Source organism: Bombus impatiens, unplaced genomic scaffold (genome assembly GCF_000188095.3).
Source record: "Bombus impatiens unplaced genomic scaffold, BIMP_2.2 scf_0543, whole genome shotgun sequence".
Lineage (NCBI taxonomy): Eukaryota > Metazoa > Arthropoda > Insecta > Hymenoptera > Apidae > Bombus > Bombus impatiens.
In genome coordinates this window covers 13428-29264 of record NT_176962.1, presented here as the reverse complement: position 1 = coordinate 29264, position 15837 = coordinate 13428, and the positions used below count along the sequence as shown (strand labels likewise).

Genomic DNA, 15837 nt, shown 5'->3' with positions numbered 1-15837 from the left:
AGGCGCGCGCGCGCGCGCCAGCACCCACGAGTCACACGCACCGGGCCAGACGCACATTCTACCAACGACCGGCCAAACGACCGTTTATTGGGATCTCGAGAAACGACCACGACTGCTACGGGGAGATGGACGATTCTTGGAACGGTGGCTGCATCTCCAGCCTTTTGTTGCCGCATTTAACGTTATGTGTTCGAATCTCAACTTCGAAGCGACTCCAAATTTTTCGACGCTATTGCGGTTCGAATCATTTCAATTCGAAGCTTACATAGAACTCTTGAAAGTTTTGATAAGTAGGATCTTTGATCTCGAGTCTTGAATCTCGCTGCTCTCTTTAATTCTCGTTCACGTTTGTATCGCCTCGGATATTTTCTTCCTTTAGAATATTTTATTTGTAAATATAATTTTACCTTCGTAGAATTTTCGGAATATAGTTAAATGTAGATTTAATTAAAGCATCGGTTAGAGCACTAAAGACAAATTGTACAGAATATTGATCATGTGTTTATGTAGTAAAATTACAAAATTAAAAAAAGCTGAGATTGATCAGTTTGGCTTCTGAGAGATTCATATATTTATATGTATATCTCTTTCAGATCCCATCACTAGCTACGTTCGAAACGATAAAAAATTCGAAATTAAAAAGCAAGCGTAGGGAGTCCAGAAAAAAAGAGAAAGAGATCGTCTTGACGACTTTCGAGGATCACATAAACGTCCTTCGACAGCCAAGGGCCGAGGACGAGCGGGCTCTCTTCTTTCTCTTCCTCTCTCTCTCTATGGATATGTGTATTCAAAAGTTTTGTCCGACGATACTAAATCTTCTGACTAGACATGCATGGTTTTACACCTACGATGAATTGCCGCGTAGGGTGTTCAATTTTGGCGAGTGAAAGCGTCCTTTGATTACGTATTGATATTTTTGGAAGACGTAATGGATCGTAGGAGGTGTAGGTACTTGATGAATGTAGACTGTGGAAGTCTGGTTCGTTGAAAAATCAAGTATAACGATTAGTGACGTCAATGCGAGAATTGTGAAAGGAGTACGAAGATTGATGTAGACGGTTGATGTGAAAAATAAACCGAATTCCAATTTGGAGTAAACAGAATATAATTTGCTCGAATTGAATGAAATATAACGAAATTTGGAAATGAAGATTGGTAGCGAGAATGACAAACGCTTCAATTACAACTCTGCAAGCATCATAAATTACCTATTTTCCATGGTTTTGTAGCTTCAATGATAACAAATAAAAGAAAGAAGAGAATTTTACAGAGCAATAAAGCTATCAATACATGATACTACATAAATCTTGACCATGTTTCTTTCTACTATTCACAGTACGAAGAACCGACACACGCTATTCAAACATCTTTCATTCTAATATAAACACAGTAAATCGAGTGATATCATTCCCACATCAACCACGTCAACAAATAACAATCAGTTTCAAAATCATAATATGCCCTTTCATGGACAGTCAAACAGAACCAAAACACCGATAAGTATCAAAGTAAACCTACAGTCTATTTCCCCCCTAATTCTTCGCACATTAAAAAACAAACGCAAGCCTCCCACGCTTTCATAACACAGGATATATACGTACTTCTTTCTTCTTCCTTTCGTTCAGATTTACCCGCATCAAACATATCAATACGGCAGTATGACAGTGATGCGAGGCTTTAGGCAAAATCCGCACAGAAAATACTACAGATGGTAGTGTTACGCATATTTTAGTTAGGAATACGATAGACCTTTATAATTTAATGAACAATTCATTTAACTAAAGTTTCCCAATTTTTCTCTCTATCTATTACTTTTCGTTCATGCAATAGGAGTTGTAAGTGAATTCACTAAACAAGACTTCATTAATCAATCAAACTTACCAAATACACTTCTACTACATCGGAATGAAATTTTAGATAATGTCCAATTGAATGAATCTCTGTCTAGAAAATCAATTATTTAACGTGACAATGAAGAAAAACGAGTTAGCTCGTCACTCAGATTTCCAATCTCATAGACACAATTTCTGATACATCCTATAATTTTATTCGATTGTAAATAAATATTAAATATTTTCTCTGGGATATACATAATTTCTATTGTAAGTCATACATAGTATCATACCTGGTTAACGCAATTCCTATTATAATTTATTAATAAATTGTAAATTAAGAAATAAATCCCTATTATAAACGTTAAGTCACATACGTCTACAGAACTGCCATCTACTTCCTGTGTGAAACTTGCCTTACACGCTCAATTATAGTTAAGCCGCACCAAATCAGAACATTGTATCACCGTTATAATTTTCGCATCCACCGCGCGCATCGTTCCGTCGATAAACTTTATCATAAATGCACTCGTGAACGGCTCGTAAACATAATCGAGGTAGAAAAAGCACGCAACGATTTAAGCGAACCGGCAACCCGTACGAAAACGTATAACGTAAAGTCGGGTTCGAAGTCTCTGCTGCTCTCTCTCGAGAAGGAAGAAGGTGAAGAGAGCACTCTCTTGCAGCTCTCCTTGGGTGGCCAGGACATAGCAAATTCCAACCCTTCGGAATTCCGAGAAGGACCGTTACATATATTGCCACGTCAATACTCGTTTAATACGTTCTCGCCACTTTTGCTCCCAAAATCCAATGGTCACGCTTTGCTTTTCGAACATCGAACGTTTAGAGATACGATCTAGAGCTACCGATGATGAACGTTGACTAGGGTGAAAATAGATTGGTTTGGTTTCGGACTTCGATAAGAGAAGCCTCGAGTTTGGAAATCGATAAGCGAGGGTCACGTGTATTACGTAGTTTAGCGTGTGATTTATCGGTAAGGGAACGAGTATCTGTTTCTTGAAACGTTTCTAATTTTGGTAACTAATTTTGGTTTAAAATTTGGAAATTTGGAAATCTTTTAGATGTATTTAAGTTTGTCGTTTAGTTCAGTTGTTTTATCATATTGATATTAACAGGACGGACTTGATCGTCATTTAGTCACGACTAAACCAAGATTGATGTTAGTCGTTGAATATATCTTTTTATAGATAAATGTCAGAAGGTAATTAAACACATGTAAAGCGTAGTATTCAATAAAGCCTTCAATAACGCAACCTACGGAGAGGAGAGAGTCGAAGCAGAAAAAGATCTTCCTGAATTTAGTTCTCTCGGGACCGAATTCTCTTGCGGTTAAGAGAAACATTTCCTTAAATCAATTATAAATAACAGCTTTTACAAAGAAGATACAATGCATTAAAATATAGAGTCAGTTACACCAAAAACAAATGTTTTTATCGTTTGATACTTATTATAATTCCATAGATTGCAATCGAGTGTTAATTTCTTCAAGTTATCAGGAATATTATAGCTTTCAAGGATAATAACTATGACCACGATTTTACAAATGTCTTTCACGAAACGACTCACGCACAAAATGCCTGTAACTGACGTAGAGGTTACTACGCGATAAAATTCGCATAGAGCTTCTGAAATAGACGTAATTTTCGTTTACATCCAGCGTGACACGATCGTGTCAACAAATACTCGGTGTCCTGAAATTATCTTCAGCCACACCGTTATGACAGCATTACAACGCGTGTACAGGTCGAAACGGCTCTCGCAAGCATCACGCTGGCTGATATAGCCTTGAGATTCTGCGAATCGAACACAAGGCAATCTGCATTTCACGAAGATAACACCTTTGAACGGTCGCGTATATTGTTGCGATTGGAACAGCGCTGGAGCGCAGATATTTCGATCGTTTACATCTACGAGTTACTATCTTTTCGTCCTTTTCTATCCACGATATCTCAACCAAATTGAGCAAGATTATGGGAATTTTAGAATTTATAATCCTTTTAAGCAATCGGTTTGTAATCTAATTTTTTTTAATAGCTAACATTGCCCGGAGAGATGTTTAATAATGTTCGGGTTTTAAAACACGACGATCAAGATACCTACACGCTGTTGCAATTGCGATTTCGTGTTGGTTCTGTTCGTAAGCTGTGTATCACGAGTGTAAATCATAAGTACGTTAGAAGGCAAAGAGGCTACAAGATAATTCTTGCGTCGAAAAGGACGTATGTAGCCATACTATTGCAAATGAAATTGGAATTCATCAAGAAATTTCCAACCCGACTCGAAAGTCAAGGATCGAGAATTCGAAGGTCAGACGTTGTGATATTTCGTAAGCTTATTCCAAAATTTCGGGTTTCCTTGACACGGAAAGGATTGCTTAAGAACAAATATTAATAATTAATCTGCATGTTGTTCTTTCGTCGAAAGTATCAAATATTTACGTGTGCCGTTTCATAAAAATTGTATAACCAGATACCATCAACTTCGATGTATCATCGAGATCTACCAAACCTATATGATCGCCATGAACAGGACATTTCTGCAACTTCCTGTTCTTATGAATACGATTAAAAAAATTGGAAATAAATAGAAATTTGTTTTGCGCTTAAAATATAACAACTTTACTTTCGATATTCTATATACCTTTGCATATGATCTGCATTTTATACACATTTCTTTACATTTCAAGTTTTCATAAACGCGGAAAAATCCTAGTCACAAACGAAAATCATAAAAGAAGAAATTACTGTAAATACATTTCCAGGCAGATCCCAAGTATCCACATCAAGATGAAACATATACTTATGAAAGAAATATACGAAAGGAAACGTGACGTTGGAACTGTCGAATCGGTACGCATGAGAACCACCGTTCCTATCCGGCCAATCGGTGAACCTGGTGCGTGACACGTGATGCAAATCATGCACATAGAAAGACGCGTCAACCTCCACCTCCCTCCTGTGGTCCAGTATCCTTCTGTACCTTTCCTCTCGGTGTCCTGTCAACTTGTCGTCCAAGGTGAGTAGACCTATTTGGCGGAGGTGCTTCAGTCACGACCAGACCAGACCAGACCAGACGACGACGACTACGGCGGCGACCAGGTTGCAAGATCGTAGGTGGAGCAGAACCCAGTCTGGTCTCCTTCTCCCCTCTCATCCTTTCGCTTCTACCGTTTCTTCTTCATTGTTACCCGTCACACCGACGCACGGAGAGCACGAGACTCATTTTCAAGTCATTCTTTCTCTCCAGGGAACCGAGTCGATCGTCTCTCATTGGTACAATTGAACCAGCCCATCAATGAGGCTTTCCAGATAATTTACGATCTTTCAAGATCGCGCTTTGATTCGCGCGCACAGGTTAAACGAGAATTAACAAGACAGAGGAAGCAGTTAGGCTAAAATGTGATAGTTTGGGAATATTTTTGGGTTGAAAAATTGGGGAGAGTCCACGTGAGAATCATTAGGATGATCGACTCTTTCTTAGAACTCGTTTCTTCTCTAGAAATTGGAAGGAAATAAAAAAATTTTATGTGGTTAAGTTGTCTATCTGACATGCGGTCATCCCGTGTTCTTATTATCATAAACACATGATAAGGGTATTTTTAACAAAATAATCTTTCCTCCAATTTTACTGCAAAATTAATGCCTCGTATATCTCGGAAGAGTAATTTTACAAAGTTACTTACAACAATGTTACCAAGAAGATATTAACGTGATCCATGGTTTGAAATAGTCTATAAACATAATTTAATGTCTTCCTATTTATTCGGATACTTCTCTAAAGTAATACGTTTTGTCATAAAAGTTGCTACTGGCTGATTATAAATATTCTAGTATAACGTTGACGAAAATACAATTTATTTTAACAAAACTGACTCTTTTATATTCCGATATACTTCTCCAAGGCAATATAATGTACGTCTGATAACATCCAACAATATGAATCATACAAGTCAAAGTCTTCTACAAGATCTTACGACGATCTTACAAGCTTGATCGAACTCTGATTTTCTACTTGTAAATTCACTAGTGTTATTAGTAAATCATTATACAAGAGGCTAGAAAATCCATCTATCCAGAGATTCAGAGAAGAACGACGATGCTCAAGGATCGATGTTCATGGTTTGATTATGTTTGCAATGAAGGGAAAGGAATTGGAGGAACGATGCAGACGGCTGACACGATGCTCCTAAATTGTCAGTGGGCGTTTGACTAATAGATTGCAATAAGAGTTGTCGAGCCAGAGTAATGACAACACCGTAACGAATGTTGAGTTCTCGATCGCTTACGAAGAAAGGAGAGGCTTGAAACCGCGGTGGCAAAGAATCATTAACTTCTGTCTTTCTTTTAACCGATTGTGTCACATTATTTTTCGTGTACTTTTTTGTTATTCCTCCTTAGAATGATGTATTTGTGTGTTTGCCTTTTAGATAAACAAAATTTAAAGATTGTTTAAAAAGTAAAATCTTTAAAAGATATTAATAAATTTACCATCTTTCTAAAAACTTTTCATCGCATAAGTCAAACACAGTTTCATTTATCCATTTGTAAGAATTTTCTACTAAGTTCCTGTTACTGCTTTTCTTCTCCGTTCCATTTCATTTAGTCAATGAATTTGATGTCACTTATTACGTTCTTTTATTATATAATTTTACAAATCATCCGTTAAATCATATTTGTATTAAAATTATACTTCGCTATACTATATTATTATTATCATTCTTATTATATCCATTCGCTCATACCAAGAACTATGTACATAATAGGGACAGAAGGATTGATAGTAAATATACTTCGACATTGTACGCGTATAAAGACAGGACGATAACAATTTACAGCGAAAGTCGTTCCGATCGCTGTTTGAAATAGTCACTGGAAAACGAAATTTATTTCAGCATTCCAACTTATTAAAAACAATTTTGAAGATAAAGCAATAGATGAGCAATCATAAAAAGTTTCTTCTACTAAAATATTTTAATCGCGCTCAATTGAGTTATTATTATTACCAAATTCCCAAATTTTATCATACTACACTATTACCAAAATTCTTCATCGTATTGTACACACTGTCATTTGCAATGAAGTATTATAGGCAAAATTCTGGAAAATATTAAAGTAACAGGACTCTTTATCCGGTCCTACAAGAAAAGAGTTAAGAAAGGGAAACAAGAATCCACAAAAACAGAACATCGTTAGACGGATGAAGGAAATCGTAATTTCACAAAAAGGTGCTCGAATCCGACGACCGCGTGCGCAAAATGTGCGTGAATCGAGTACCACTGTGTCTGATCCCGTCAGTCTCGGCCGTTCAGCACGTGAGTCACTGGCGAGGTAGAGTCGGATAACAACGAACTCGAACAAATAACCTCGAATCCTTTTCGCATTACCGACTCGCCGAGGACGCGTAATACCGGCTAACTACTTACATATAAACATGAATGCAGTTGAGCACCGATGCCATCGATCCCACCAAACCTATTTCTCAGGATGCACTCTCTGGCACGTGTCATTTCTGTCGTTAGATGAGCTTGAATAAAGATGAACGCGAACGAATAATGGTAAAGTGATTCCAACGGCACGGTGTAAACACGGGAAGGACTACCGTTGCTGGCGAGGTTATATGGAGTGAAACAAATTAATTCCATAGTTTTTCTTTCGTTTCTTTTGCTTCTAAGTATTTCGTTGGATATTAGTTGTTGATGATTTGTTATGTTTGGTAGAAAAATAAGTTCCTGGTAAAGAAGACTATTTTGAAGGCACGTTGAACGATATTTGAAAGACAGTGAATATTTGACAGAAGCGAAAAATAAACTTCTAAACGTATTCACCCGATTAAATTTTAAATATAATTTAAAATTTGCCAGAGTTGAGGATTTCGTAACTCCTATTAACATTTCTACACACTACTCTACATCGACAAGAATCTAGATATTTATGAGCGGTAACGTAAATCGATATTTTATTACCAGATAATTATACGAAACGTCAACGTTAATTAATAATCCACCAAACAAATAAATCATTTAATTTCCGATAAAAACAAGTACAATCGCGTATAATTATTTCAGAGAACTTTTTTCCCTCGTGCTCATTATCCCAACTAATAACCGCATTTATAAAAATCTTCTTAAACCTTCCTTATATTATTCTTATTGTTCATACTGAATATAATGTTATAAAATCGTTAAACATAATTCGGTAATTAGAATGTAGCAACTTACAATGCGTTAACTTCATTACCAATAATCAATTCCCTATTACATCTCAATTTAAATGCGTTAACCTAGCCAAACGTAACGTTTGTCTTAATGTAACTTCTCTTCTCTGAATGAGACGCGTTACTTCAATTGGACTCGTAATTCGTCACTTTCACGCAAGTGTATTGCAACGTCCAAATTCGTCAAGCAAATCGGAAACACGTGGCACCGTGGGTAAAAGAAGAACGAAGGAAAGGGAACGCTGAAAAGGACGACGAAGACTCGCGAAGAATCTGGTTCACCGCAGTCAACTTCCAACGGAAATCGCGATTCCCACAGCTTTCCCCGCGTTGCGGTCTGCGAGTATGGGCCGCTCATGCTACTTCATTGTTAGCCAGTGTAATACAGCCGCGACGCCATTATTATGAATGAGCGAAACAACCGCGTCGCTATATAATCTGGCAAGATACGTACGCGACTGCAAAGCCGTGTGGGTCAATTTATACAATACCAATTCTAAATCAAGGGATGCTTAATGGATTTAGAATTAAGTAAAACAAGAACAAATAAATTAAGGAGTCTCAATAAGGAGTTAACAACAAGTTAAGCAGATTGAAAAAGGACCTATAGGTTTGTGGTAAATATACAGGGTGGTTGGTAACTGGTGGTACAAGCGGAAAGGGGGTGATTCTACGCGAAAAAAGAAGTCGAAAATATAGAATAAAAATTTTTTTTTTAATTTTTCCATCGAAAAAACGATCTACAGCGAGATCCGTTATGACAAGATGTGATAAAGTGCACGTGTACCGAGCGAAAATTCAAAGTCGATTTTCTCGAAAACAAAGCCTTAAACGAAACATTTTTATTCTATATTTTCGACTTCTTTTTTCGGGTAGAATCACCCCCTTTCCGTTTGTACAACCAGTTGCCAATCACCCTGTATATATAAATGCATATTGATTAATAAAATATAGTAGTAGTAATACAAACTATCGAAGTGTATTTTGTACTTGCCTCCATTAGGTAAATCGTGATAACAATTGCCCAGGCTATATCTTCAAACTACTACTTTCCATTCTATTCACTTCATATTTTCTATCGCTACTATAAAGAGATAATATGTTTGCCACGCCGCAGTACACGAAACTGTTCTTAAACTTTCTACTTCCCTCATTATCGTTACATAATAGAATTATGTAAAGAATTCAAGAATCATCAACGATGACCAAGAATCAGTCTGATACTCGATAATAATAATTTTCTAATTGATAAGAAAATTGAATTACAAAAAGGATGTATCTAGAAAATTATTATTATTGTTTCAGAATTAATTCACAGTAGCACGTGTGAGTAGACTTTTATCCTAACCATCTTCATCAAGGTCAAACCAGGCTCCATTCCAAGAATAAAAAAATTACGAATATCATGCTACCTCTGTATGTCGAAAATCGCGAGAAAAAGAAGACGCATATTGAACGTTATTAACAGTTCGATAGAAGATAAGGTAGAGAAGAACTCGGTGAAAGTAGCATATGTGTATTAATAAAATCAAAAGTTGCGTGAAGAGCCAGACACGGATCTGCGCAATAATGTAACGCAGATAAAAGGAATGATTAATTTCAGTTGAAAATTGTGCGACCTGATAACAGTGAAAAGAGACCCATCGTAATCTACGTCGCGCGTCGTGACGAATTATCAACATCCGATGGCGGACGTATATCGTTAGAGTACTCAAAAATGTGAAAACATCGCATTGGTGCAACCTGTGCAAACAATAATAACAGATCTGGTGGAATAAGAATTTCAATTTCAATGTATAATTTAGATGTTTTAGTAACCTACAAATTCTACGCGAATTTCATGCATTTCTGTCCCAGTAAACCCGGAAGCGAAGTGAAAAGAAGAGACAAAAGCTCAATTAATAATATAACAGGTAGCGTGCTGGATTGCTGTCTTTACAATCTTCACACATCTTAATTTCCTTTTAGTTTTGAATATCCTAGAATCGAATTTGTTGTACATTGAAAAAAAAGCAATTTGTAATATAAGCACTTGTTATTAATAAAGATACTTAATTTGCCTCTATTTCCCATTTTATTCTATTAGGGGATTTCTTTTCATATAAATATCTTATTTCAAACTTTCCTATTATGTGTTTTAGAAACGATAGACAAAATATATTTATTTGAATCTCAAATGTGTAATCTTAAGTGTTTCACTTAACTGTAAATTTTCCCATATAATATTTTATCCAGATTTAAAAAGTCGCACACGTCGCCGAGTTAGTAAACCTCTTTTATTTATCCTGCTATAAATAATAGTTTGCTTTCACGTTTTACGGGACGAGGTTCGTTTAATTAACGAACAACGCGTACACACACACACTGAATGTTTTGAACTTTCACAAGTCGATATACAGTTTCTCACTTACCTTTCTGCATACCCCTCTCTCTTTTAATTTAGTCTATCATCCAGCTAATCGACCAATTAAACACGAAGCTAATAAAAGTTTCGTGCGACGACTATTTTAACCGTCAGCTTTTCCCTCGATACAATCGGTTCGGGCGTGAGGACGCTTGTCACGTAATACGTGCATAGTGCATACACAAGCGATAACCGTCCGATCTATTCTGGAAACATGGATTTGCATCCGTATTTTTGCACGCTGTGCAAATTTTTCTCGTTCTAAACCTACGTTGGAATCGTTGATTCATTATTGGTGATCGCTAGATTGCGGATGTTTACGGATAGGTATAATTAACGATAAAATCATTGACAACTATAGGACTTGAAATAAATGAATCAAAATGAACCCTATACGAAAGGAATGCAAGGAAAACAAAGTTTTTACTTATACGTATTACAGAGAATGCTTGAAATATTTAAGAAACGCATCGCTGTGAATTTATAAAATTTCTATGGAAAATTACAAATTGATTATTCTAACTATTTTGGTATATAGTTTTAGTGGCAAAGAAATAGTTTTCAACCGGAAAATTAGAATGAAATATTGTAAAATTAAAAGCAACTTAATCTCAACTATTATGGGTTTATAAACTAACTTGATCAATTAAGGATTAAACGCTTTCTTTTATTCTAACGCGAATAACTTTGACTGAAAACGATTGTCAGAAACTAGTTGTAAAACGACGAAGAAATTTGATGAACAAAGATCAGTTCTTTTACGTGGATAAGAAATAACATTGCGTCAATGCGCATTTGTATAAACGGTTGATACACTTATCGTCGCTTATCGTCTCTGTAAATAGCGTGCCGATGTATTTTTGGTTTCGCTTTAATTTAGATGCGATCAAACGTTTTGTATTTCGACCGTTCAGTTTAAAGAATATTCTCTTATTTCAAGTTAATCAATTTCTTACGCCGATAGCTGGATTGCGTGTAAAAATCTTTTAGATAATAATACGAATTAGAAAATCTTGAACTGATTTTATTAGACAGATCGTATAAACACTCGAGCAATACTAATACTTGAGAATCGATAGAGTATATTTTATCAAATGGACTGGAGTATACGATTACTCGATTATTACTTTTATTAGCTTGGTAACCTGAGACGAATTCGAAGAAATGAAAAATTACTTTACGGATTGATACTGAATACATTCGTGATTTTTATGTTGCAGTAAAATCAATTAATGGAGTTTATTATTGAAATACAATCCTATAGATTTATATTGGTTATTCGATTAAATAAATATATCTAACGCCAAATAAATGAACTTAATTTTTCCAATAAAATCGATAAATAAAGAATATGAAGGAAGTAAGAAACGAAATATTCATTGACACAAAACTTCAACAAAATTATGCTTCGTTAACATAGCATTAGTTTCACGTGTTTAATAAATAAATTATAAGAGAATCAGTAGAACGAAGTACTCTCTGACATAAAATTTTTGTGAATTTGTATTGAATATCGATTGATACATTAAACAAATTATTTTGTCGAACCAGTTAAGAAAATAAAGGAACTAATGAAATAAATGTTTCCAAGTCTGTATCAAATAATTGAATCTATACTCGATGGATATTTGATTGATTGCAATTAAATTTTTGTATTGGAATAAAATGGGGGAATGAAGTATCAAGGAGATCTCGAAAGAGAATTCTATGAATTTGTATTTAACTTATCACAGATGTTAAATATAACACAGAAAGATTATAGTATTTATATCTAAGTTGTAAGAGTTGTACTCGAGACTGATTGAAATTCAAAATGTATTTACTCGAAACTAGAACGCACAAATCTCATGGGCAAGATAACCAAATCAGCGAAGATTTATAACCAACATCCTATCTATCCAACTAACGAGATGTTACCACTAGCATTAATATGCGATCAACCATCAGATAATGATAATGAATTGTCAGTGTTCAAATACTCATCATACCTTGGCATACCTTTACAAAGCACAGACAACTCAAAACTTAAATTTAATCTTCTGATTTATATAACCAAATGAAATATCCTAATAAATTGATACTATATGTGTGTGGCTATTCAATTATTAATTTACTTAAAACTTTGTTGCAGTTGAAATTGAAGTTTTACAAATAAATCAATATCTTTTTTACTTAAGCAATAAATGAAATACCGTGTTTGATAATTACCAAACCAACTAAAACTTTTCATTCTTCATTTTTTCCAATTAATTCTTGGAAAATTGAGCAAGATGAGTTAACGAGCCAAACATGTTCCCCTCGCAAAATTATAATTCTCTATACTATAGTCTCGTTTCCATTGAAATCAAATATTAGCAACACATATATAAAACCTAGAACTACAGCATAATTTTATGATTAAAAAGATACGATATAAGCGCATACTTCATCTCCTACTTCTTACAGAATAATATCGAAGGTGATAAAGAAAGAAAGTGGGTGTAAACATTGCGAATTAAAAAAAGGACAAAGAAAACGAAAAATGTAGAAAGAACATTTGCACCTCGTTGTAGGAAAGGTTGACAACAGGCTCTGTGAAGGTCGGAATAAACGCATCGCGTATAAGTTCGTGACAATGACGTTATACGTACCGGCGTAGAACGCCCCTGCATTGACGTAAATCCAAGGTTAATATGGGACGTCTCGAATCGAACGCCTACAGGTAAGCGACGTAGGTAGAGAGCCCACGATTTAACGATACTTTGTGCACATCCACCTGTTTCGAATCGCTTTTTAGACGGCACAAACGACCGATATTATCGAGAAAATAAAGGGCGCCTGGTAGAGAAATATTTTTCCGTGGAAAATATGACGAACTAGCAATTTAAAATATTGCCTTCATTCGTACAGTATATATCTGTATATTTAGGAATTGTATTATGGTATATCTAATTAAACCTCTGAGAATGTGATGTGATTATAAGAAATGGGGATTTACGTATGTATTAATAAACGAGGATATAAGCTTTTCATATTAACTAAATTTCTTAATTTAAAAATAGTTTAGTTATAACCTTTCGTAAATTAAATAACTGAAGCAAGTAACTGCAAGGAACTGATATCTGTTACGTCAATCATACGGAAATAGAACACAATTTAACGGTTCATAATAAAAAAGTTATTCTACTGTTTAAAGATTGCTTCGAAAAAAATATGTATTCGTTGTTAACCCACGCAACGTTGGAAAAAGCAGTTAAAGTAAGGTCAGGTTTTATCGATACGGGATAGCAACATTTTAGTTGCACTTCATAAAGCAAAGCTTGTAAGATTTATTTTCTTTTTTGTTAGATATTCATGAAATAACTACGCCATTTTCGAAACATATTTCTCGCGATAAACGATTCGGAAAATAAACCGATATTTTTCTAACTTGTTAAATATTCGAGCTTTAAAAAATATCGGACTTTAACGCTTGTTGACTCGCAAGCGTTGTATTGAACTTTGCAAGATGTTTGCGAGATTTATCTTTTATCAGATATTTCCCGGACTTATTGACTTATACTTTTGAAATGATTAAGTGTTAAAAATAATATTAAAAAAGCAAGAAACAGTCTAAGTTCATGAGTCGATGATACTGCGAGTGGACAGTTTCGATATTTTTCGAACTTCTTCTTATTTTTCTAAGTTAGTAGCTTTATTAAGAATTACACATAGAAAAAGAAATTTCAAGCTACATGAATTTTTATAATTTGTACCAGGGTTTACCTGTTATAAATTGGAAAATTATATTGGAAAAATATACAGTTATGTATACTGAATGAAACAGAGGATAGATTTTAGATTATTCACAAGAATGAATTGAATTTTATGTACGAGTGGCATTTGCATATGATTGTATGTGCTACACGTAATTGCTAAATTATGCTTTTAATTGAATGACTCGCGTGTTCGAAACCTAATATAGAACAGCAGCAGCAATCAACAGTTTGAATGTTTTCTAACACGAGTGTATTCGAAAATCAACTTCTACTTGTATATTAACTGATATTATAATGTAGAATCTAGTTACTAAAAACTTCATTACGAAAGAAAAAATAAAAGATTTGTAGATAAAACAATATCCTCGATTATAATGGCCAATAAAAAATTACGCGACCTTAAGAGACTCTAACCTTTCAGAAATATTTGTCAAATTGCCAGGGAATATTCCGAAAATTCGGTGAGCAAAACATTGCAAATATTATCAGTGCACGGTAACAGTTCATCGAGTGCTTTGTAAATGAAACTTGGTAGGATAGGTGTAAAGAGCATGGTATTTCATTACGCCCGCGCTTCGATTCCAAACCTGTGTAGTAGAATCTTGACCCGGCAAGTTGCCGAGTGCCGCTTACTCGCTATATACATACTACACAGTTTAGATGTTCTCAATCGCGTGACCCTCGACGATTGCGTTTCTGGATCGTGCACGCGCGCGCGCCTACATATTTGCACGATACACATCGTAACTATGAAGAAAGAGGAACGCTCCTCGATCGTAAATGTCCGAGCCTGCTTCATTTTCGACGAGAAAATTTGTAACGTATATCATCGATAATTTACGATGATCGTTAACAGCCGATTATCGCGATGTTTGGAGTGGAACTCAAATCGTTCCGGATGAGTAAACACAATAGCACCGACGATACAATCCGTCGTCCCCGTCATCGTGTACGCGAAGCGTCATTAATCTTACCCGTCGGTAGACGGAAGCGAGTGCACAAAATAACAAGGTCACGAGCGCGAAAGAGAAGAACATGCGATAAGAAGTTTGGAAGAAGAGGAAGGTTGACGACCGGCATGTACTTATGAAAGCGCGCGCGCGCACGCTCGCACCAGCGCGAGCACCTACGCTAGAACTCTGTAAACGCGCGCGACGAGGAACTCGAACGGGAGACAGACGAAAGCCAACAAGTAGAGTAAATGACTCACCACGTGAACGCTGGAGAGACCGACCGGCTCGCTTTGCTTCTTGTCCGTTTTCTTTACTTGTCGTTTCGCCTTACTCTCGAGGAAACGTTGTTTCAGCACCAGTGTGTCCTGAATATTCTGTTCGCACAAACCGTTGAAGCTTTGATCGAATCTCGGTATACAATCGGTCTGTCTACGCCGATAACTTTCGATCCTACGTCTGAGGCGATCCACAACCGCCTGTCTCTTGGGGGTGAGTACTTCACCCATGCCAGGTGCTTGACCCATTTGTTGCTGCAACTGCAGCTGTTGACTTGTTATATTCAACTGACCGGCCGCGTTCAAATCGTGAATCCCGGCTGATTGGGCTAGAACGGTGTTCTGAAGATTGTTTACGTTATTGGCGTTATTAGTATTGGTATTAGCCTGGCCCACGCAGAC

At 35.9% G+C, this 15837-nt stretch overlaps 1 protein-coding gene across 1 annotated transcript in view; it reads right to left on the bottom strand.

The window, feature by feature from the left end:
* The window catches only part of LOC100740750 (neurogenic protein mastermind), a gene marked incomplete at its 5' end in the record, with an annotated part of 247459 nt that extends 231622 nt beyond the window's left edge, over nt 1-15837 (bottom strand). The window contains 1 exon segment of the mRNA XM_024369169.2: nt 15418-15837. Within this exon segment, the coding sequence (XP_024224937.2) occupies nt 15418-15837 (420 nt within the window).